Source organism: Mustelus asterias, chromosome 30, assembly GCF_964213995.1.
Source record: "Mustelus asterias chromosome 30, sMusAst1.hap1.1, whole genome shotgun sequence".
Classification (NCBI taxonomy): domain Eukaryota; kingdom Metazoa; phylum Chordata; class Chondrichthyes; order Carcharhiniformes; family Triakidae; genus Mustelus; species Mustelus asterias.
Genome location: NC_135830.1, coordinates 9,904,148 through 9,927,227, shown reverse-complemented (window position 1 = coordinate 9,927,227; position 23,080 = coordinate 9,904,148). Strand labels below are relative to the sequence as shown.

General features: G+C 46.0%; 5 protein-coding genes across 8 annotated transcripts in view; 4 read left to right on the top strand and 1 right to left on the bottom strand.

Annotated features, from left to right (window-relative positions):
• Positions 1-9,148, top strand: part of LOC144480744 (uncharacterized) — a 154,018-nt gene extending 144,870 nt beyond the window's left edge. Inside the window, 2 exon segments of the mRNA XM_078200325.1 lie at positions 2,190-2,611; positions 9,091-9,148. Of these exon segments, the coding sequence (XP_078056451.1) occupies positions 2,190-2,611; positions 9,091-9,148 (480 nt within the window).
• Positions 523-12,756, bottom strand: LOC144481048 (uncharacterized). 3 transcript variants are annotated; one of them, XR_013495737.1, is made up of 3 exons: positions 12,715-12,752; positions 10,378-11,298; positions 523-581 (listed from the first exon to the last, which is right to left on the bottom strand). XR_013495737.1 is itself a non-coding variant. In XM_078200700.1 (2 exons), the coding sequence occupies exon 2, from the start codon at positions 10,983-10,985 to the stop codon at positions 10,452-10,454; it is 534 nt and encodes a 177-aa protein (XP_078056826.1). In that variant the 5' UTR covers positions 10,986-11,298; positions 12,449-12,756; the 3' UTR covers positions 9,751-10,451. The 3 variants fall into 3 exon arrangements, 2 of the variants coding, with proteins under 2 accessions (XP_078056826.1, XP_078056827.1); XM_078200700.1 differs by lacking the exon at positions 523-581 and having other exon boundaries at positions 9,751-11,298; positions 12,449-12,756; XM_078200701.1 differs by lacking the exon at positions 523-581 and having other exon boundaries at positions 9,751-11,298; positions 12,715-12,756.
• Positions 12,757-12,973: 217 nt separating this feature from the next.
• LOC144481020 (uncharacterized) lies at positions 12,974-21,590 on the top strand. Of its 2 annotated transcripts, XR_013495735.1 has the most exons (3): positions 12,974-13,084; positions 14,325-16,280; positions 20,654-21,590. XR_013495735.1 is itself a non-coding variant. In XM_078200656.1 (2 exons), exon 2 carries the CDS (start codon positions 14,793-14,795, stop codon positions 15,939-15,941), a length of 1,149 nt encoding a protein of 382 aa, XP_078056782.1. In that variant the 5' UTR covers positions 12,974-13,084; positions 14,325-14,792; the 3' UTR covers positions 15,942-18,125. The 2 variants fall into 2 exon arrangements, 1 of the variants encoding a protein (XP_078056782.1); XM_078200656.1 differs by lacking the exon at positions 20,654-21,590 and having other exon boundaries at positions 14,325-18,125.
• Positions 12,974-23,080, top strand: part of LOC144481017 (uncharacterized) — a 192,388-nt gene continuing 182,281 nt past the window's right edge. The window contains exon 1 of the mRNA XM_078200651.1: positions 12,974-13,024. The gene's annotated coding sequence lies outside the window, so the exon portion shown is untranslated. The remainder of the gene's footprint in view (positions 13,025-23,080) is intronic.
• Positions 21,254-23,080, top strand: part of LOC144480743 (uncharacterized) — a 97,932-nt gene continuing 96,105 nt past the window's right edge. Inside the window, 1 exon segment of the mRNA XM_078200324.1 lies at positions 21,254-21,426. Within this exon segment, the coding sequence (XP_078056450.1) occupies positions 21,254-21,426 (173 nt within the window).

Genomic DNA, 23,080 nt, shown 5'->3' with positions numbered 1-23,080 from the left:
TCCTGTATTCAGTGTTCTGACCGATGAAACCAAGCATGCCGAATCCCTTCTTCACCACTCTGTCCATCTGTGACTCAATTTTCAAGGAGCTATGAACATGTACCCCAAGATCTCTTTGTTCTGTAACTCTCCCCAACGCCCTACCATTAACTGAGTAAGTCCTGCCCTGGTTCAATCTACCAAAATGCATCACCTCGCATTTGTCTAAATTAAACTCCACCCGCAAGTGGTTCTGATGTTACAGAAAAATAACTTGGCAATAATAGTCAATTACAGCAAATCAGAAACCAGGAATGTTTCTAATCCTTCATTGACGGACATATTTGCCAATTAAATCTGAGCTTTTTGCCCTTTCGCATTCGATGAAAAATTGACTGCTGCTAATCCTTTATTTGCATAGCATATCCCCATATCTCGCCTTTGGTATTTGCTATGGAGAAATCTGGTCTTGCTCACCCTCTGATGAAGGCCGAAAAGCAGAATGTTCTGGGGCCTACGTCGGTGAAGATTAGCCTGTTCATGCTGAAATAGCAGACACTGACTCCTTTGAAGGTCTGCAAGCCGATAAACATTTTCACTCGCTGTTGAAGAGAAGGCAGGAAACTTTAATCTGAGCATTTCCACATAGTCAGCCCTGCTTCGTGCATGTGTTAGAGTGGGCCAAGGCTGAGGCAGCTGTCCTATATATATTTATAGAGAGAGAATAGACTAACATTCGAGTCTGGATGACCCTTTGTCAGAACTCTGATGAAGGGCCATCCAGACTTTAAATGTTGGCTCTATTCTCTCTCCACAGATGCTGTCAGACCTGCTGACATTTTCCAGCATTCTCTGTTTTTGTTTCAGATTCCAGCATCCACAATATTTTGCTTTTATATGTATTTATATATCCAAATGTGCTATGTTAACAAAATGGACAGTTACTAACCGAAGTATAAAGCATTATGTGATTTAGCTGACTTGACCATAATCCTATAGTTATTCAGTCATTAAAGACACAGTCATGGAGCATTAAACTTGCTGAGCAGGGCCCCTTGTATCAACACACAGGCAGCTGCTTTGTGAGACTGCGAGCAGAACAGACAAGTCAGAGATAAGAGTGTCTTGAGAAGAGAGATTCATTGTGAAGGATCAGGGACAGTTGATAAGATGTAGGAATTCTATGATTCTAATGAACATTCTTTCCTCTCTCATTCCCCAAGAGCTGTAAATCTCCATCCCACACACTCTCCCTCCATTCTCACTCTGCTGTATCTAATATTCACCCTCCCAATTCTCCTGAAGGTGCTGATTGAGGCTGATTGACAGATCCATGCTCACTGCTTCCTCTCCACCACACACAAATCATAAGAAACAGGAGCTGCAGTTGGCCATTCAGCCCATCGAACTGCCTCAACCATTCATTGAGAATTGGCTGATCTACCGCAGCATCATTTCCCACGCTATCCCCCAGATAGAGAGAGAATAGAGCCAATGTTTCGAGTCTGGAGAGAGGAAAGAATGTTCCATAGAAACTAGAATTGTGTGTTCTGAATTTCTATCCTGCACTGACACTGATGATCTCTGTAAACTTGTTTTACAGGATACTGAAAGAGGAATCACAGGCCGAAATCTCAAACGTCACATCTAGATCTGACAGTCATATTCCTTGGGACCTGAATATTATCGGCCTTTGTATCTTGAAGGAGAAATTGTTGTCTGGGCTGTCAGTTTGAAAAGATTTCAAATGTCAGTGTGACTGGAAAAGCAGCAACACACTGCCACACTAGAGTGAGAGTGTTCCAGTGCCCTGACTAAAGAGCTTTAACCAGTTACACAGCCTGAATAAATATCACACCATTCACAGCGGGGAGAGACTGTACCCGTGTTCTGTGTGTGGACAAGGCTTCAACTGATTGTCCACCCAAGAGAGAGGCAAGGACACCTGCACCATGGAGAAACCATGGAAATGTGCGGACTGTGGGAAGAGATACGGAGCCCCTTCAGAGCTGGAAGTTCATCGGCGCAGCCACACTGGGGAGAAGCCATTCATCTGCTCTCAGTGTGAGAAGGGATTCAGTCAGTTATCCAACCTGCAGAGACACCAGCGAGTTCACACTGGGGAGAGACTGTTCACCTGCTCTCAGTGTGAGAAGGGATTCAGTCAGTTATCTGGCCTGCAGGCACACCAGCGAGTTCACACTGGGGAGAGGCCGTTCACCTGCTCTCAGTGTGGGAAGGGATTCACTGATTTATCCACCCTGCTGACACACCAGCGAGTTCACACTGGGGAGAGACCGTTCACCTGCCCTCAGTGTGGGAAAGGGTTCAGTCGATTATCTAACCTGCAGATGCACCTGCGTGTTCACACTGGGGAGAGGCCGTTCACCTGCTCTCAGTGTGAGAAGGGATTCAGTCAGTTATCCAGCCTGCTGACACACCAGCGAGTTCACACTGGGGAGAGGCCATTCACCTGCTCTCAGTGTGGGAAGGGATTCACTGATTTATCCACCCTGCGTAGACACCAGCGAGTTCACACTGGGGAGAGGCCGTTCACCTGCTCTCAGTGTGGGAAGGGGTTCAGTCAATTATCTGACCTGCAGATACACCAGCGAGTTCACACTGGGGAGAGGCCGTTCACCTGCTCTCAGTGTGGGAAGGGATTCAAAGTTTCATCCCGGCTGCTGAGACACCAAAAAGTTCATGAATGATTCCAGGGGTTGGATTCTGCTGTTATTGTTTCTGCTCTCAATTACACCCAGGACTGCATTTTGTTCATTCTCACAGTTGGTCAATGGGGAGGGTCGGAGGGTTTCTTTCTGCTGGACTGGCCGGTCTCATGACTTTGCCCCCAGTGGGCTGATGCTCTTTGAGCCTCGTTGCGAATACCTGGTTTCAGATTTCACAAGGATCACAGAGTGACAGGGTGTGAGGAAGTTCAGAGAGGGCAATGGACAGCAGGGCGGTGGCCATCTTTATAGGGGGCAATGGGCAACAGGACGCATGTGCAGCCGCCACCTCTATAGGAGGCAGTGGGCATTGATTCCAGAAGTTAGTTCCTGGCCTCCAGAATTGGTCCCTTTCCATTAAGCCACAGAAACATTGAATTATTGCACTACAGAAAATGACTAACCAGTCACGCATGTGCTGGTTCTCTGCAAGGAAATCAGCTCATCCCACTACCCTGTCTTTTCACTAACAAGACCAACAGAAAATATTTCCCATCCCCAATTACCTGTGGAGAAGATTATGTTTTATCTTCTTGATCAGCTGCAGTCCATGTGGTGAAGGTGCTCCCCTTTAGGTCAAGAGTTACAGGCTATTCACCCAGTGATGAAGAAGGGACAGTGATACATCTCCAAATCAATAATTACAATGTGTATTTATACAGCATCTTTCATGTACTGGAACTTCTGAGGCATTTCTCAGGTGTGATATAAAGCAACATTTGACATAGAGTCATGTGAGCAGACATGAGGGTGGATGGGTAAAGGCTTGGTTAAAGAGGTAGTTTTAATGAGTATCTTAAAGGGGGGAAGGATGATAGAGAGGGGGAGCAGTTTAGGGGGAAATTCCAAAGATTATGGCCTTGGTAACTGGGAGTGCGGACACGTATGATGGAGTGATTAAAACTGTGAATGCTGAGGAAGCCGGAATGAAAGGAATGCAGAGATATTGGAGGGTTGTGAGGCGAGAGGAGATTACAGAGATAGGGAGGGGTGAAACCATGGAGGGACTTGAGAACAAGGATGAGAAATTTAAAATGTTGATTCGTAAACAGGAGCCTTTGTAGCACAGGGGTGATGGGTGAACAAGATCTGGAATGAGTAAACACGTGGGCAGCAGAATTGTGATGACCTCAAGTTAATAGACAGGTTGAGTGAGGGAGACCGGCCAGGGGTGTGTTAGAATTATTAAGTCTAATGGTAACAAGCACTCAGATCCTGCATGGATCAGCTGGCCGGGGTATTCGCAGACATCATCAACCTCTCTTTACAACAATCTGAGGTCCCTATCTGCTTCAAGAAGATGACCATCATCCCGGTACCAAAGAAAAGCCAAGCAGCGTGCCTTAATGACTTCCATCCGGTGGGTCTAACATCCATCATTATGAAGTGCTTCGAAAGGTTAGTCATGGCACGAATCAATTCCAGCCTCTCGGACTGCCTGGATCCAATACAGTTCGCCTACCGCCCAACAAGTCCACAGCAGACGCCAATTCCTTGGCCCTGCACTCAACCATGGAACACCTAGATTACAAAGACACCTATGTCAGACTCCTATTTATTGACTACAGTTCAGCCTTCAACATCATTATCCCCACGAAACTCATCTCCAAACTCCGTGGCCTGGGCTTGGCACCTTCCTCTGCAACTGGATCCTGAACTTCCTAACCAACAGACCACAATCAGTAAGGATAGGCAACAACACCTCCTCCATGATCATCCTCAACACCGATGCCCCACAAGGCTGTGTTCTCAGCCCTTACTATACTCCTTATACACCTATGATTGTGTGGCCAAATTTCCCTCCAACTCGATTTTCAAGTTTGCTGGTGACACCACCGTAGTGGGTCGGATCTCCAACAATGACGAGACAGAGTACAGGAATGAGATAGAGAATCTGGTGAAATGGTGCGGCAACAATAATCTCTCCCTCAATGTCAACAAAATGAAGGAGATTGCCATCGACTTAAGGAAACATAGTGGAGAACGTGTCCTGTCTACATCAACGGGGATGAAGTAGAAATGGTCGAAAGCTTCATGTTTTTAGGTGCCCAGATCATTAACAACCTGTCCTGGTCCCCCCAAGCCAACACTATAGTTAAGAAAGCCCACCAACGCCTCTACTTTCTCAGAAGACTAAGGAAAACCTCACGGGATCCAGGGTGAGGTAGCTAAATGGATACAAAATTGGCTTGATGACAGAAACCAGAGGGTGGTTGTAAAGGGCTGTTTTTCAAACTGGAGACCTGTGACCAGCGGAGTGCCTCAAGTACCGGTGCTGGGTCCACTGTTATTTGTCATTTATATTAATGATTTGGATGAGAATATAGGAGGCGTGGTTTGTAAGTTTGCAGATGACACCAAGATTGGTGGCATAGTGGACAGTGAAGAAGGTTATCTCGGATTGCAACGGGATCTTGATCAATTAGGTCAGTGAGCTGACGAATGGCAGATGGAGTTTAATTTAGATAAATGTGAGGTATTGAATTTTGGTCGATTGAACCAGGGCAGGACTTACTCAGTTAATGGTAGGCCATTGGGGAGAGATACAGAACAAAGAGATCCAGAGGTACAGATTCATAGCTCATTGACAGTGGAGTCACAGGAGGACAGAGTGGTGAAGAAGGCATTCATCATGCTTGGTTTCATTGGTCAGAACATTGAATACAGGAGTTGTTGAAGTTGGACACGACATTGGTAAGGCCACACTTGGAATACTGTGTTCAGTTCTGGTCACCCTATTATAGAAAGGATATTATTAAACTAGAAGAGTGCAGAAGAGATTTACTGGGATGCTACCGGGACTTGATGGTTTGAGTTATAAGGAGAGGCTGGATAGACTGGGACTTTTTTTCTCTGGAGCATAGAAGACTGAGGGGTGATTTTATAGAGGTCTATAAAATAATGAGAGGCATCAATCAGCTGGATAGTCAATATCTTTTCCCAAAGGTAGGGGAGTCTAAAACTAGACGGCATAGGTTTAAGGTGAGAGGGGAGAGATACAAAAGGATCTAGAGGGGCAAAGTGTCTGGAACAAGCTGCCAGAGGTAGTAGTAGAGGTGGGTACAATTTTGTCTTTTAAAAAACGTTTAGACGGTTACATGGGTAAGATGGGTACAGAGGGATATGGGCCAAATGCGGGCAATTGGGACTAGCTTGGGGGTTTAAAAAAAAAGCGCAGCATGGACAAGTTGGGCCTCAGGGCCTGTTTCCTTGCTGTAAACCTCTATGACTCTATGAAATTTGGCATGTTAGCTATGACTCTCTCCAACTTTTACAGAAGCACCATAGAAAGCATTAGCATCAGCTTGGTATGGCTCCTGCTCTGCCCAAGACCGCAAAGAACTACAGAAGGTCGTGAATGTAGCCCAATCCATCACTCAAACCAGCCTCCCATCCATTGACTCTGTCTACATTTCCTGCTGCCTTGCTAAAGCAGCCGGCATAATCAAGGACCCCACACACCCCGGACATTCTGTCTTTCACCTTCTTCCGTCAGGAAAAAGATACAAAAGTCTGAGGTCACGTACCGACCGACTCAAGGACAGCTTCTTCCCTGCTGCCATCAGACTTTTGAATGGACCTACGTTGCATTAAGTTGATCTTTCTCGACACCCTAGCTATGACTGTAGCACTACAGTCTCATTTCCTTCTCTATGAACGGTATGCTTTGTCTGTATAGCGCGCAGGAAACAATACTTTTCACTGTATGTTAATACATGTGACAATAATAAATCAAATCAAAACAAAACAAAGGAATGGGTGATGGTTTCAGCCGCAGATGAACTGAGAGTAGACTGGAGTTGGGTGATGTTACTGAGGTGGAACTGGTCTTGGTAATGATGTGGATTTGTGGTCAGATTCTCAGGTTGGGTGAAATATTTTGCTCTGGTTGTGGCTCAGTCTCAGACAGTTTCCGAGGAGAGGGATGGAGTCAATGGGTAGAATTTGTAGCAGAGAGCGGTGACAATAACTGCAGTTTTCCCAGGATTAAAATGGAGGAAAATTCTAGCCCAGAGCTGGAGAGCTTTTTCAGGGAATCAAAGGATTCGGGGAGGGGGTGGGAAATTGGCGCTAAAAGCAGCTCAATTTAACAATCTGCATTTCTGTTTTTGAGAGTTCTCTCTCACTCCCTTTTTTCTGTTTTAAATCAGTTTCACAGGGCATTAGAAGGGGAAGATTTGCAGTCAGGGAAACAAACCAAACATCACATCAGGATCTGAATATCATCGGGTTTTTAACATGCAAGAAAACAGCAATGTTCACAGTGTAGATAAACCGTGGAAATCTGGGGACTGTGAGCAGGGATTCAGATCCCCGTCTGAGCTGGAAACTCATCAGCCCTGTCACGCTGGGGAGAGGCCATTCACCTGCCCTGAGTGTGGGAAGGGATTCACTTGGTCATCCAACCTGTTGAGGCACCAGCGTGTTCATAATGGGCAGAAGCCATTCACCTGTCCCGAGTGTGGGAAGGGATTCACTCGATCATCTGGGCTGCAACAACACCACCGAGTTCACACTGGGGAGAGGCCATTCACCTGCTCCAAGTGTGGGAAGGGATTTACTGATTCATCCACTCTGCTGAAACATCAGCAAGTTCACACTGATGAGAGACCATTTAAATGCCTGGACTGTGGGAAGTGCTATAAAAGTTCTCAGAACCTAATGCGACATCAGCATGTTCACACTGAGGAGAGACCCTTCAGATGCTCTCACTGTGAGACTGGGTTCAGACAATCATCTGAACTCACTGCACATCAGCGAATTCACACTGGGGAGAAGGCGTTCATCTGTTTCAAATGTGGGAAGAGATTCACTCGATCATCAGGGCTTCTACAACACCATCGAGTTCACACATGGGAGAGACCTTTTAAATGTGCTGACTGTGAGAAATGCTATAAAGGTTCTGTGGACCTGATGCGCCATCAGCTTGTTCACACTGACGAGAGACCGTTCAGGTGCTCTCACTGCGGAACTGGGTTGAGACAATTATGTCAACTGACTGCACACCAGCGGGTTCACACTGGGGAGAAGCCGTTCATCTGTTTGCAGTGTGAGAAAGGATTCACTCAATCAGCCACCCTGCAGAGACACCAGCGAGTTCACACTGGGGAGAGACCATTCACCTGCTCTCAGTGTGGGAAGAGATTCACTCGCTCATCCACCCTGATGAGTCACCAGCGAGTTCACAAATAATCAGTGACTGGATTTTACTGTAAATCACATCCAGGAATGAACTATGTTCATTGACGTCCATTTCTACTGATATGTCAAGAAAATCTGAGAAATTAAAATATTTTTTGTGGGTAATTTCTGATTTTTTTTAAACGGGTGAAGTGAGTGGTAATTAGAAAAGGAGACAGAATGTCTGTGTGAATTTAAACTGTGAGGATTTTTTATGCATTTGTGGGACATGGGCGTCACTGCATGGCCAGCATTTATTGCCCATCCCCAGTTACCATCGAACTGAGTGGCTCACTAGGCCATTTCAGAGGGCAGTTGACAGTCAGCCACAATGCTATGGCTCTGGAGTCACATGTCGGCCAGACCAGGTAAGGACAGCAGGTTTCCTTCCCCAAACAGACATTCATGGGGTGGCACAGTGGTTAACACTGTTGCCTCACAGCGCCAGGGACCCGGGTTCGATTCCCGGCTTGGGTCACTGTCTGTGTGGAGTTTGCACGTTCTCTGCGTGTCTGCATGGGTTTCCTCCGGGTGCTCCAGTTTCCTCCCACAGTCTGAAAGACATGCTGGTTCGGTGTATTGACTCGAACAAATACTGGAGTGTGGCAACCAGGGGAATTTCACAGTAACTTCACTGCACTGTTAATGTAAGCCTACTTGTGACTAATAAATAAACTTTACTTTTTGCTTTACTGAACCAAATGGTTTTTTTCTGACAATTGACAATGGTTTCATGGTCAGCAGTAGATTCTTAATTCTGATTTTTTAAATTGAATTCAATTATTTTTATTGAATTAAATGTACGAGGCAAGTTTTTTTTTACAAAGAGTGGCAGGTGCCTGGAACTCGCTGCCGGGGGAGGTAGTGGAAGCAGATATGATAGTGACCTTTAAGGGACACCTGGACAAATGCATGAATAAGATGGGAATAGAGGGATATGGTCCCCGGAGGCCTTTTTAGTTCAGACGGGCAGCATAATCAGTGCAGGCTTGGAGGGCCAAAGGGCCTGTTCCTGTGCTATAATTTTCTTTTTTCTTGTTCTTTGTTCAAATTACACCACTTGCTGTGGTGGGATTTGAACCCGGTCCCCAGAACATTAGCGGAGCTTATGGATTAAGTCTAGGGATAATACCATTGGGCCATCACCTCCCACCTGGAACAAAACTGTTTTCACTACTCAGGCTCTGCTGTGATGTAATAGTCTCTATGACATCATCACAGCAGGACTGGATGACATCATCAGAGTCCATTGTTTCTGAATGATCCACATCAATAACAACAGGAAATACTCATCAAGCTGAGCACATTATCTAGGCTGACACTGCAGTCTGACATTGAGGGACTGCTGCACTCTGACACACACTGTCCTTCACATGGAGCTTGTGGCGCACTGGCCAGAACCTTCCAATCCTTATCGAGTCGTGGTGACAAAGGACAGAGTGTGTAAATGTTACATCCCTGTTCAAAAACACAGCAATTACAGAACAATCAGCTTAACATCAGCGGTGGGGAAAAGCCAATAATCTGGGACACAATCAACTGATACTTGGAAAAGTATGGATTATAATTTCCAGTATTTTGTGTTTTTAAATCTTGAAAACTTCCCTGGATCTCAAGGCTGGGAGAGACACTCTGAAAGGTATCGGGAGCTGGGACTTGTCCATGATGAGAAACAATACTTTTCACTTTATGCTAATACTTGTGACAATAATAAATCAAATTTTAAAAAATGAGTGTAACTGAAGGTCTGAGACTGAAATAATCTAGAGTTAGAAAGGAGAAAAGATCCAAAAAACAGAACAGTCAGTAGCAGGACATCAATTAATCTCCTATCCTGAGAAATCAAGGATTTAACACACCGTGTGTTTGAAACAAAGCTGATTTATTTAACAGATGTCAGAATATTAAGTTCCAGGTCAGGTAGAGATTAACATCTGAAGAAATAAATGTTAATTGTCTGATTGAAGATGGTCGAGAGGAGATTGATACAGGTATTCAAGATCCTGAGGAGTTGGGCAGGTGAAATAGTGAGAAAATGTTCCCACCAAGAGAACGTCAAGAACTAGAGGGCACAGACCTACCTTAATGGGGAAAACAGAGTCAAACTGATGTGAGGAAAATTATTTTCACCTAGTGGGTGGTTGGAGTCTGGAATAAACTTCCTGTGAGAGCAGTGGAGGCAGGTTTGATCAAGGTACTCAAAAGAGAATTGGATTGTTATCTGAAAAGAAAGAGTGTGCAAGGTTACAGGGGTATGGCAGGGGAATGGGATTAAGCTCTTTCAGTGAGCCAGTGCAGACTTGATGGGCTGAATGGCCTCTTTCTGTACTGTAAAGAATCTGTGATGAGAATTCCTGAATGATGGGGAAAGATCACAGACAGTGGTTCTTAAAGGGAAACTGCAACCCCAAAAACACACTCAGCTCTAGATTGAGAATATTAACCTGCAGCCCACCTACAGGGATTATTAACATCAGCAGAAACAAACCTCAAATGTCAATGAATGTGGCTCACTCCTGGATGATTAACAGCAGCAAGTACAGCAGAATCCACTCCCTGCACTCACTCGTGAAGTCGCTGGTGTGTCACCAGGTGGGAGGAGGTAGTGAATCCCTTCCCACACTCTGAGCAGGTGAATGGTCTCTCCCCAGTGTGAAGTCGCTGATGTGCTTTGAGGCTGGATGAATGTCTGAAGCTCTTTCCACAGTCAGTGCAGCTGAACGGCCTCTCCTCAGTGTGAACTCTCTGGTGTGTCACGAGGTTGGATGAATTAATGAATCGCTTTCCACACACGGAGCAGGTGAACGGCCTCTCCCCAGTATGAATTCTCCGGTGTAATTGTAGGTTATACATCTGGACGAATCCCTTCCCACACACAGAGCAAGTGTACGGTCTCTCTCCAGTGTGAACTCGCTGGTGTAATGTTAGGCAGGATGATTGAGTAAATTCCTTCCAACACACGGGGCAGGTGAAGGGCCTCTCCCCAGTGTGGGTGCGTCGATGAGTTTCCAGTTTGGATGGGCAAGTGAATGCTTTCCCACAGTCCACACATATCCACGTTTTTTCTATGGTGTCAATATCATCATGTCTCTCCATATTGGGTGATTAGTTGAAGCCTCATCCACACAATGAACACATGCACAGATTCACATTGCTGTGAATGGTGTGATGTTTTTTCAGGCTGTGTAACTGGTTAAAGCTCTTTCCACAGTCAGTTCACTGGAAAACTCTCACTCGGGTGTGTCTCTCTCTCGGTGCTTTTCCAGTCACACTGAAGTTTGAAATATTTCCCCACACTCCACATTCAAAGGCTGATAGTGTTCAGGTGCTGGTGAATTGAGCAACTGTTAAATCTTGGTGTGAAACTTGATTCCATTTTGCTGACTGTAAATTTTCCCCTTCAAATATCCTGCAAAAGGAGTTTACAAAACTACTGTCAGTCCAGGATAGAATTCTGATCAGACAAGTCTAATTTCTAAGGAACAACTTTTCTGGTCTGGTTCCCCAAAACAGTAAATCTATGTCTCCCTCCTCCCTGAGCTCTCCCTCTCCCCTCCTCCCTGAGCTGAGGGCGGCACGGTGGGACAGTGGTTAGCACTGCTACCTCACAGCACCAGGAACCCGAGTTTGATTCCCAGCTTGGTTCACTGTCTGTGTGGAGTTTGCAGGTTCTCCCTGTTTCTGCATTAGTTTCCTCCGGGTGCACCAGTTTCCTCCCACAGTCCAAACAGGTGTGGATTAAGTAGATTGGCAATGCTAAATTAACCCTGAGTGTTGCGGGGGAGGGGGGGGTCTCGCTAGGGTAAATGCATGGGGTAACGGTGATAGGGCCTGGGTGGGATTGTGGTCAATGCAGATTCGATGGGCCCAATGGCCTCCTTCTGCACTGTAGGATTCTATGAGATCCAAATGAAATGTTGCATTTTTTCATGCATCCTTACAACTAATTTATACAAATCACTCCAAGGCCTGTTCCTCCCCATCTCTGGAATCACCTCTCGTACTGCTCTGATTCTGGCTTCCTACACATTCCATTTTTTAATCACTCCACCATTAGTGACGAGACCTTCACTGCACAAGGATGACTTCTCAAAGAATTCCGACCATGCAGAAGGAAACCATTTGGCCCATCAAGTCTGGACCAACTCTGAATATTTTACCCCTGATCTATACCTCTAACCCACCTTACCTGCACATCTTTGTACACGAAGGGGCAATATATTCCCCTAAGCATCACATCTTTGGACGGTGGGAGAAAACCAGAGCATCCAGAGGAAACCCACAGTCACAGGGATAACGTGCAAACTCTGCACAGACAGTGACCTAAGGCTGGAATCGAACCTGAGTCCCTGGAGCTGTGAGGCAGCAGTGCTAACCACCCTGATATTAATGGTGTTATATAAATAGAAGTTGTTGTTGGCTGTAACCCTAACTTCCGGTTTTACAACAACACATTGATTTTATAACAAACTGTCTGATTTTTTTTGTCTCCAGTGGGTTATTCATTTGGTTTCACCCTCAAGAAGTATGGTGGCTGCGCATGCGTTATTCCAATTTACCTCAACAAAGATGGCGGATGCGCATGCGCTTTGCAATACTTGGTTCCCTCTAAAGATGGCGGATGTGAACTCGGGTCTGAAGCCTTCGGAAGGCCCGAGGAATTTGCTTTGCAAATTGAGGGTTTGTGGCCGACACCGGGTGTTTATAAAGCCTCACCATCCACCCGCCAACTCCATTTATGTTTCCAATTTTATTTTGGGCTCTGGATCCGCACTGGATCTTTGTAAAAATCTCCATTTAAAACCTGCTCGCTCGAGCGCCTTACCGTCTGCCGCAGGCACTGCGCATGCTCCACATCACAATGCCCGGGGACTGATTGACGGCAGCTCCGGACCAATAGGAAGAGGGGGCGGGGCTGGAGGACGGAGCGGGAGCGGTTGATCCTCCAACCAATCGGAGTGAATAGGGGCGGGGCTGGAGGACCGAGCGGGAGCGGCTGGTCCTCCAACGAATCGGAGTGAATGAGGGGCGGGCCCAGGCTGGGAGTGGAGCATGCGCAAAGATGATAAAGCGCTGGGGAGCCTGGGAACGCACTGCGCAGGTGTGGTGTGCACAGTAAGAAGTCACAACACCAGGTTCACATCTAACAGGTTTATTTGGAATCAGGAGCTTTCGGAGCGCCGCCCCTTCATCAGGTGACTCACCCAGTCCAACACCGGCATCTCCACATCAGGTGGTGTGGGTGCACGCTCTGAGCATGCTCAGTGTCAGTCATGGTGCTGGGGAGGGTTCGGGAGGAGTTTGTGAGCACAGGATAGGAATGGAAACCACGGCTGTACTGGAAACAGCACCAACTTCTGGCCCAGGAAACAGGCCCTGGCTTTACCGCAGGGACAGCAGGTGGCTGGACATTGGGGAGGATTTGGAAACAATTTGTGGATCCGCAAACCCTTCAGAATCATTGTCAGCTCCCTGGTTTGCAGCTGCGGGGCTTCTCCCTCCCTCCCTCCCGGGAACAGGCCCAGGTTAACGGCCCCATCCTGGCTCAGCCACTGGAGGATGGTTCACATCAGAGGATGGGGGAGGGGGACAATAAATAAGAGGTTACACTTTGGCCTCAAATCAATGAGGACTCTGATCTCTGGAAAGGAAGGAAACCCTGGGAGGTGGGCGGGGAGGATTCACAAACACCCGCTGGAGGCTGCAAACCCCCCAATCAGACCCATTGGTTTTATTGTTAGTCTGCAGACAGGAGCTGGAGAACTGAACCCAGACAGAGGAGGGAGGGAGAAAACTGGGAGTGGAGGAAAGTGAATTGTCTGTTCAGCATTTCTATTGTGGATTGACACTGAAAGATGTTTGAAAACTGCTTTTACACATTGTTACAAATTGACGATTTGCACACAGAAAACTCAACTCCAAGAGGAATGTTTGTCTCTCTGTGATTTCTATTCTGCATTGACTGTGATGATGTTTGTCAACAGAGATTACAGCTTTCAGGAAAGATTAAATGGATTGAAGGTTTTTCCTATGGAGCAGTGACCTGATAGAAGTCTTTAAAATTATTAGTGGCTTGGACAGGGGAAATGTAGAGAGAATGTTTCCACTCGTGACAGAGTCTAAAAGAAGGAACGATCAATAAACAAAGAGTCATAAATACCAGACAGTTACTAATAAATCCAAGAAGGCAATGAGGACAAACGTCTTCACTCACAGGTTTAGAAACACCATAGAAATGAGTTGAGGAAAGTGCTGAGATTGTTTCAAAAGGAAATGGGAGAAACACACGAGAGAAAAAGAAATAGAAAAATCAACTGAAAGGCTGAGATTAGGTCTATGGGACAGGAGAAGATGTGTCAAGTATAAAGAATTAAACTGAATGGCTTGTTTGTGTCTTGTATATTCAAAGTAATTCAATGTAAACTCCTTTTCCAGAATATCTGCAGACGGGCGATTCAAACCAAACGTCTCGGGATCTGACAGTGTCACATGGTTCTTCAGGATCTGAATTTCAAAGGCCTATGAATGTGGAAGGAGAAACGTTTGCCTATTTTGTCTTTGGGAAATTATTCAACATCAGTGTGACTGGAAAAGCCCCGAGACACAGACATCTCAGTTATTTTTCCACAGTCAGCTGGAACAGAGCTTTAACCAGTCACACAGCGTGAAAAGAAATAGCACATTTACATCAGGTAGACACCGTACTCGTGTTCTCTGTGTGGACCTGGTTTCAACTGATTATATAACCTGGAGAGACAGGAGGACACCGGCACCATGTGAACAAGGAGCAGCAATAGGCCATTCGGCCCCACGGGCCAGTTCCGCCATTTAATAACATCATGGCTGATCTGATAGTGAGCTCAAATCTGCATCCCGCCTACACCCGATAGCCTGTCAATAATCATGGAGAAACCGTGGAAATGTGCGGACTGTGGGACGGGATTCAATTACCCATCTGAATTGGAAACCCATCGACGTATTCACACTGGGGAGAGACCATTCACCTGCTGTGTGTGTGGGAAGGGATTCACTCAGTCATCCAGCCTGTACACACACCAGCATGTCCATACTGGTGAGAGGCCATTCACCTGTCTTCAATGTGGGAAGGGATTTAATGCTTTATCAAACCTCCGGACTCACCACCAGGTTCACTCTGATCAGAGACCGTTTAAATGTTGTGAGTGTGGGAAGAGCTTTAAAAGCAGAAAGGATTTGTTGATTCACCAACGCACTCACACTGGGGAGAGGCCATTCATCTGTAACATGTGTGGTAAGGGATTCACTCAGTCATCCCACCTCCTGACACACCAAAGTGTTCACACTGATCGGAGACCATTTAAATGTTCTGATTGCGAGAAGAACTTTAAAAGTAAAAAGGATTTACTGATTCACCAACGCACTCATACTGGGGAGAGGCCGTTCATCTGCTCCGTGTGTGGGAAGGGATTCACTTGTTCATCCCAGCTTCTGAAACATCGATTTGTTCACACTGATCAGAGACCTTTCAATTGTTCTGAATGTGAGAAAACATTTAAAAGCAAAAAGGATCTTCTGAAACACCAGCACACTCACACTGGGGAGAGGCCATTCACCTGCTCTCTCTGTGGGAAGGGATTCACTCGGTTAGCTCACCTTCTGAGACACCATCGAGTTCACACTGGGGAGAGGCCGTTCACCTGCCCTGTGTGTTGTCAGGAATTCATTGATACATCCGACCTTCTGATACACCGGCGAGTTCACACTGGAGAGAGACCTTACACTTGCCTCCTGTGCGGCAAGAGATTCACTCAGTCATCCCACCTGACTACACACCAACTTGTTCACACTGATCAGAGACCTTTTGAATGTTCTGATTGTGAGAAGAGATTTAAAAGTAAACAGAATCTGCTGAAACACCAGCGAGTTCACACTGGGGAAAGGCCGTTCAACTGCTCCATGTGTGGGAAGGGATTCGCTCAGTCAAACAACCTGCTGAAACACCAGCAAGTTCACAGGCGACAGCAGGGGTTGGATTCTGCTGTTATTGCTGCTGTTAATCACACCCAGGACTGAATAGTGTCTGGTTACCAGTGAGGTTCCACAGTTTTGTGGTATACATCAATGACTTAGACTTAAATGTAAGGCTCATGATTCAGTTTGCAGATGATACAACAATTGTATTTGTGTTTAACAATCCAGAAGAAAGCCGTGGACTGCAGGAAGATATCAGTGGGCTGGTCAGATGGGCAGAAAAATGGCACATGGAATTCGATCTGGAGCAGTGAGAGAGAATGAATTTGGGACATTAGACAAGACAAGGGAATGAACAATAAAGGGATGATGCTGAGAATTATAGAGGATCAGAGAGAACCTGGAGTCAACATCCAGGCATCTGTGAAGGAGGCTGGACAGGTATATCATAAGACCATAATATGTAGGAGCAGAATGAGGCCATTCAGCCCATTGAGTCTGCTCTGCAATTCAATCAAGGCTGATAAGTGTCTCAATCAGGTGGTCAAGAAGACATTTGGCCCAAGCCTAGTATATAAGAGGAGGGAGATTATGCTCAAACTGAAGCAGAGAGTGGGAATAAATGGATCCTTTTCAGAGTGGGAAGCAGTGACGAGTGGGTCCGGCAGGTTCAGTGCTGCAACCCCAGCTGTTCATAATATACATTAATGATTTGGATGAAGGAATTGAATGCAATATCTCCAATTTTCAGCCGACACTAAGCTGGGTGGCAGTGTGTGCTGTGAGGAGGATCCTTAGAGGCTACAGGGTGGCTTGGACAGGCTGAGTGGGCAGATACTTGGCAAATGCAATATAATGTGGATAAATGTGAGGTTATCAACTTTGGTGGCAAAAACAGGAAGAAAGATTATTATCTGAATGGTGGCAGTTTAGGAAAAGGGGAAGTGCATCGTGACCTGGGTGTCATGGTGGGACAGTTGCTGAAGGTTGGCATGCAGGTACAGCAGGCAGTGAGGAAAGCTAATGGCATGCTGGCCTTCATAGCAAGAGGATTTGAGTGTGGGAGTAAAGATGTTTTGCTCAGTTGTACAGGGCCTTGGTGAAGCCACACCTTGAGTATTGTGTGTATTTTTGGTCTCCTAGTCTGAGGAAGGACATTCTTGCTATTGAGGGAGTCCAGCTAAGGTTCACCAGACTGATTCCTGGAATGGCAGGACTGACAGATGAAGAGAGACTGGATCGACTGGGCTTTTACTCACTGGAATTTAGAATGAGAGGGGATCTCATAGAAACATTTAAAACCCTGATGGGACTGGACAGGCTCGATGCTGTCCCAACATGTTCCCGATATTGGGGAAGTCCAGAACTCGGGGTTACAATCTTAGACTGAGATGAGGAAGAACTTCTTGTTGTGAACCTGCGGAATTCTCTCCCACAGAAAGCTGTTGGGGCCAGTTTGTTAAATATGTTCAAAAGGGAGCTGGATGTGACTCTTGTGACTAAAGGGACCAAGGGGTATGGACAGAAAGTGGGACTGTGATACTGAAAGTGCATGATCTGCCATGATCATATTGAATGGTGGTGAAGGCTCGAAAGGCCGAATAGCCGACTCCTGCACCTATTTTCTATGTTTATAAAACGGTTCATAAAACGTTCTGTCGAAGGATCATTTAGATCCAAAAGATTAACTCTGTTTCTCCCCACAGATGCTGCCAGACCTGCTGAGGTTGCCCAGCATAGTCTGTTTATATTTATAAAATGCTAGTTAGAGCAAGCTGGAGTACTGAGCACAGTTCTGGTTACCAGATGAAAGCTGAAGTGGCAGAAAGCTGAAGTCAGTTGGTGATTTTTTAATATAATTACAATCTGTTCAATTTTCAAATCTAGTGAATAAAGGATTGAAGAATTAGGAGGGTTCGTGGAGGAATCATTTCACCCGGAGAGTGATGGGGATCTGGAACTCACTGCCTGAAAGGACGGGAGAGGCAGAAACCCTCATCACATTAAACAGGAACTCAGATAGGCAGTTGAGATTCTGTAACACACAGAGGGACAGATCAAGAGCTGGAAAGTAGGGTGAAACTGGACAGTACTTTTCCAGCCAGCACAGACCTGATGGGCTGAATGGCCTCCTGCTGTTCAGTGAATTTTCTATATTTCAGTTCTGACAGTTGGAGTTTGTTTCTGCTGATGTTAATAACTCCTCGAACTGGGCTGTAGTGTAATATTCTGGATAAATGTGAAATCAGCTTGATTAAAACATCAGAGTAGATTTTTTGTCTTTCCCACCTGTGTTATCTGATTGTATTCTGATTTTCTTATCAGTAACACAACTAACCTCAGCCGCCCCAATCTGCGAATGACTGAGTAAATTCCTTCTCTAACAGCACTGCGAGTGTCCCTCAAACCACAGGGACTGCAGCGGTTCAGGAAGGGCAGCTCACCACCACCTCAAGGGCAATTAGGAATAGGCAATAAAAATACTGGTCTGGCCAGTGACACCCACACCCCATGAAAAGAAAATGTCTGTTCAAACAAGACTTAATTAAGGCAGGACAGGATTCTTTGAATAATAAATTTTACAACATTAAATTAACATTAAAATTATTATTAAAGGAAAGAGATTTGCATATCAATTCAGGAAAACTTCCAAGATGGTGCTGGAGTGTGGCAACTTCTTGCAAGTTGTGCCCAGCATACCCTCTAATTCTATCTTTGACTCGTTCTATGCTTCTAAAACTTTATTCTAACTCTTATGACTGTAACACTACATTCTGCATCCTCTCCTTCTCTACGTATGGTACTCTTTGTCTGTATCGCACACAAGAACAATACTTTTCACTGTATGCTAATACATATGACAATAATAAATCAAATCAAATCAGACAATGATTTTTACAACTTTATCGAGGTGTTGATCCATCACAGTGCTCCCCTCTCAAGACTCTGTCTCAGACACAGTCCCACTTGCTGAGATGTACATGTGATTCTTGCCTCGAGTGAGTGTCTTCATTAATCAGCCAGCCACAAATCATTATGGAGCCCTGACTTTTCACCCCTGAGTGGCCAGCACCCTGTGTCAGAGTCAACCTTTTCCTCAGTTAAAATAATTACCTCAAGCTGCTGCTCGGGTAAATTCAATTAGTTCTTAGGCACAGTGGCCACCCAACCTCAGGACATCAGACAAGAATACAAAAGAGTAAAATCTCTTGACTTTCAAATACTTTGCTATCCACTATTTAAGGTGAGAGGGGAGAGATACAAAAGTGTCCAGAGGGGCAATTTTTTCACACAGAGGGTGGTGAATGTCTGGAACAAGCTGCCAGAGGTAGTAGTAAAGGCAGGTACAATTTTAGCTTTTAAAAAGCATTTAGATAGCTACATGATGGGTATAGAGGGATATGGGCCAAATGTGGGCAATTGGGATTAGTTTAGGGGTTTTTAAAAAAAAGGGTGGCATGGACAAGTTGGGCCGAAGGACCTGTTTCCATGCTGTAAACCTCTATGACTCTATGACATTGGATCAAACTAAACATTGTAATGTACCATTCCTCAGGACCTTTATCAGGGATCCTTCATTATTAGAACCGTTTGTCTGAAATTACTGTTTCTCACGCAAACAGAGAGACATGCAATAATTCAACTTCACAAGTTTTGAATGAAAATCCAGTCTTTCCAATATGATTATTGATTCATTATCTATAACTTAATCAAGGTTCATCAATTGTACAATCATCTGTTTCATGACTGGTTACTCCCTTCAGAATTTGATTAATATATGTGTTTAATACAGAAAATAAAATGAGCTCTTTCATCACATAGAGTAGGGATAGTTTCTAATGTAGCTGTTGCTGTTGACCATATCCAGATGAAGGATTCTAACAACACCAGGTTAAAGTCCAACAGGTGTATTTGGTAGCAAACGCCACCAGCATATCCAGGACAGCACTATGGCAGAGAACTAATTAAGTGCAGTTTATGAAGAAAAAATGATAATTGTATATCTGGATCATTGGATGCAATCGCAAACGGATCAGAAAACAGAATTACCAAAATTGCACTTTAATGGTGGAGTGATTACCCATCATCCTCCGCGGGCCAGAAAGTGCTCTATCCTCACTACAGGGAGAGACTGCGCAGGCGTGGGGGAAAAAATGTTGTGATTGGAGCATGCGCGGTCCGGGTGTCGGTCGGTTCGATCAACATCGGGTGAGAAGCGACTGGAGAGGAATGGGGCCGGGGAAGAAATGGAACCGTCTTGTGGGGCCGGGGGAGCGGGGAAACGCCTTAGTAAAACATGCTCATGCCTCAGAGCCCAGTCCCTCTGGGGCTTTGTTACCTTTTCTCCTTCATCCCTTTTCCCAGTCCCAGGTTGCAGGCTCCAGCTGGCAATGTGTGCATCCAGTGTGGAGGAGGCTCCAGCTGGCAATGTGTGCATCCAGTGTGGAGGAGGCTCCAGCTGGCAATGTGTGCATCCAGTGTGGAGGAGGCTCCAGCTGGCAATGTGTGCATCCAGTGTGGAGGAGGCTCCAGCTGGCAATGTGTGCATCCAGTGCGGAGGAGGCTCCAGCTGGCAATGTGTGCATCCAGTGCGGAGGTGGCATAGCTGGCAAAGTGTGCATCCAGTGTGGAGGTGGCTCCAGTTGGAAATGATGTGCACCCAATGTGGACAGAGCGACAGCTGCCAGGGTCACTTTCACCTTGTGCCGGTCCCACCCATTCCCAGGTTCATTCAGCTCAATTTCACAACCTGCCTTTTTGTTTCTGTAGGTTCTCTCTCACTCCTTTTTTTCTGTTTGAAATCCTATTCACAGAGTATCGGAAGGGGAGGAGTTACAGTCTGGAAACAACCTCATCATCGCATCAAAGTCTGACAGCTGCTGAATGCATCCTAGCCTGAATATCGTCAGATTTTGAACACAGAACTGAAAAGCTCCATTCACAGTGGAGAGAAACTGTACATGTGTTCTGCGTGTGGACAAGGCTTCAGCCTGTCGAAACGTTAGTGCAGTCACTCCATGGAGAAATCGTGGAAATGTGTGGACTGTGGGAAGGGATTCCGTTACCCATCCAAACTGGAAATCCATCGTCGTAGTCACACTGGGGAGAGGCCATTCTCCTGCTCTGAGTGTGAGAAGGGATTCGTTAGGTCCTCCCACTTGCTGACACACCAGCAAATTCACACTGGGAAGAGACCATTCACCTGCACCGAATGTGGGAAGGGATTCACTCAGTCATCCAAACTGCTATCACACCAGCGAGTTCACACTGGGGAGAGACCATTCACCTGCTCCGAATGTGGGAAAGGATTCACTGCTTCATCTTACCTGCTGACACACCAGCATGTTCACACTGATGAGAGACCTTTTAAATGCTCAGACTGTGGGAAGTGCTTTAAAAGATCTGGTGTACTGATGCGCCATCAATGTGCTCACACTGACGAGAGGCCATTCAGATGCATACACTGTGGGACTGGATTCAGACAATCATATAACCTCACTGTACATCAGCGAATTCACACTGGGGAGAGGCCGTTCACCTGCTCTGATTGTGGCAAGGGATTCTCTCAGTCATCCAACCTCCTGAAACACCAACGAATCCACAATTAACCATAGTGATCGGATTCTACTGTTAATCACATTCAGGACTTAAATGTGTTCAATAGGTCTGTTTCTGCTGGAGTTGATGAAATCCAACCCAGTTATGGGGTTAATATTCTGGATGAAAGTCAAATAAATTAGCTTTGTGTTCAATACTGTGCACTGAATCTTTTTAATAACATCAACATAAATGAATTCCTTTTGAAATATATGGATAAAAGCAAATTACTGTGGATGCTGGAATCTGAAACCAAAAGAGAAAATGCTGGAAAATCTCAGCAGGTCTGGCAGCATCTGTAAGGAGAGAAAAGAGCTGATGTTTCAAGTCTCGATGACCCTTTGTCAAAGCTCAAAACACCAGCTTTGACAAAGGGTCATCTGGACTCGAAACGTCAGCTCTTTTCTCTCCTTACAGATGCTGCCAGACCTGCTGAGATTTTCCAATATTTTCTCTTTTGGCTCCTTTTGAAATATCTCCCCTTGTTCTTCCTCCATCTTCACCTCCCACAAATGCTCAAGGAGGAGAAACTCATGATCTTCTTTGTTGCTAAGTTTGAGACAATCCAATCAGCTGCCTCTGCTGCTTCCCTCCCTTTCCATACTCCATAGAATTCTTCTGGTGCAGAAGGAGGCCATTTGGCCCAGCAAGTCTGCACCAACCCTCTGATCAGACAAACAAGCGCCTGTCCCTGGACATGAGCCGCACTGCGCATGCCCAACGTCATAATGCCGGGGACTGATTGACGGCAGCTCTGGACCAATAGGGAAAGGGGGCGGAGCTGGAGGACCGAGCGGGAGCGGCTGGTCCTCCAACCAGCGTGAATAGGGGAGGGGTCTGAAGCATGCGCAGTGCGGGTAATGGCGACGGACGGACGGTTTTAACTCGAATCCGAGATCAGTTCAAGGTAAAGGGCGGCGCGCAGAGAGCGATGAATGTGGCGGGTGGGTGGAGAGGTTTCGTAAACATGTTGTTCAAACTCAAACCCCGATAAATAACTTTCCGGGCGCCCTGTTGGTACCAAATTGGAGGCGCAACTTGTCGTGTTGGACCTAGGCTGACGGCCGTCAATCTGTCGGTGGCAATGTCTATCAGTGCGCATGTGCGGCCGGCATCTTTGTAAGGGGCAATGTGCAACAGGGTGCAGGTGCGATCGCCATGTTTGTAGGGGGCGCAGGAGTGTCCACCTTTGTGATGTATGGGACCTGAACCCAATGCAGTCCATGTGGTGCGGGTACATCCACCCTGCTGGTAGGGAGGAAATTCCAGCATTTTGACCCAGCGACTGCGAAGGAACGACGATATATTTCCAAGATGTGGAGATGCCGGTGTTGGACTGGGGTAAACACAGTAAGAAGTCTCACAACACCAGGTTAAAGTCCAACAGGTTTATTTGGTAGCACAAGCCACTAGGTTTCGGAGCACTGCTCCTTCATCACGTAAGTGGGAGTTCTGTTCACAAACAGGGCATATAAAGACACAAACTCAATTTACAAAATAATGGTTGGAATACGAGTCTTTACAGGTAATCAAGTCTTTAAAGGTACAGACAATGTGAGTGGAGAAAGGGTTAAGCACAGGTTAAAGAGATGTGTATTGTCTCCAGCCAGGACAGTTAGTGAGATTTTGCAAGCCCAGGCAAG

What these genes read in the sequence shown, in the direction of transcription:
- LOC144481048 (XM_078200700.1), bottom strand. Translation starts at nt 10,985, where the DNA reads ATGGAGAGACATGATGATATTGACACCATAGAAAAAACGTGGATATGT.
- LOC144481020 (XM_078200656.1), top strand. Translation starts at nt 14,793, where the DNA reads ATGGAGAAACCGTGGAAATGTGCGGACTGTGGGACGGGATTCAATTAC.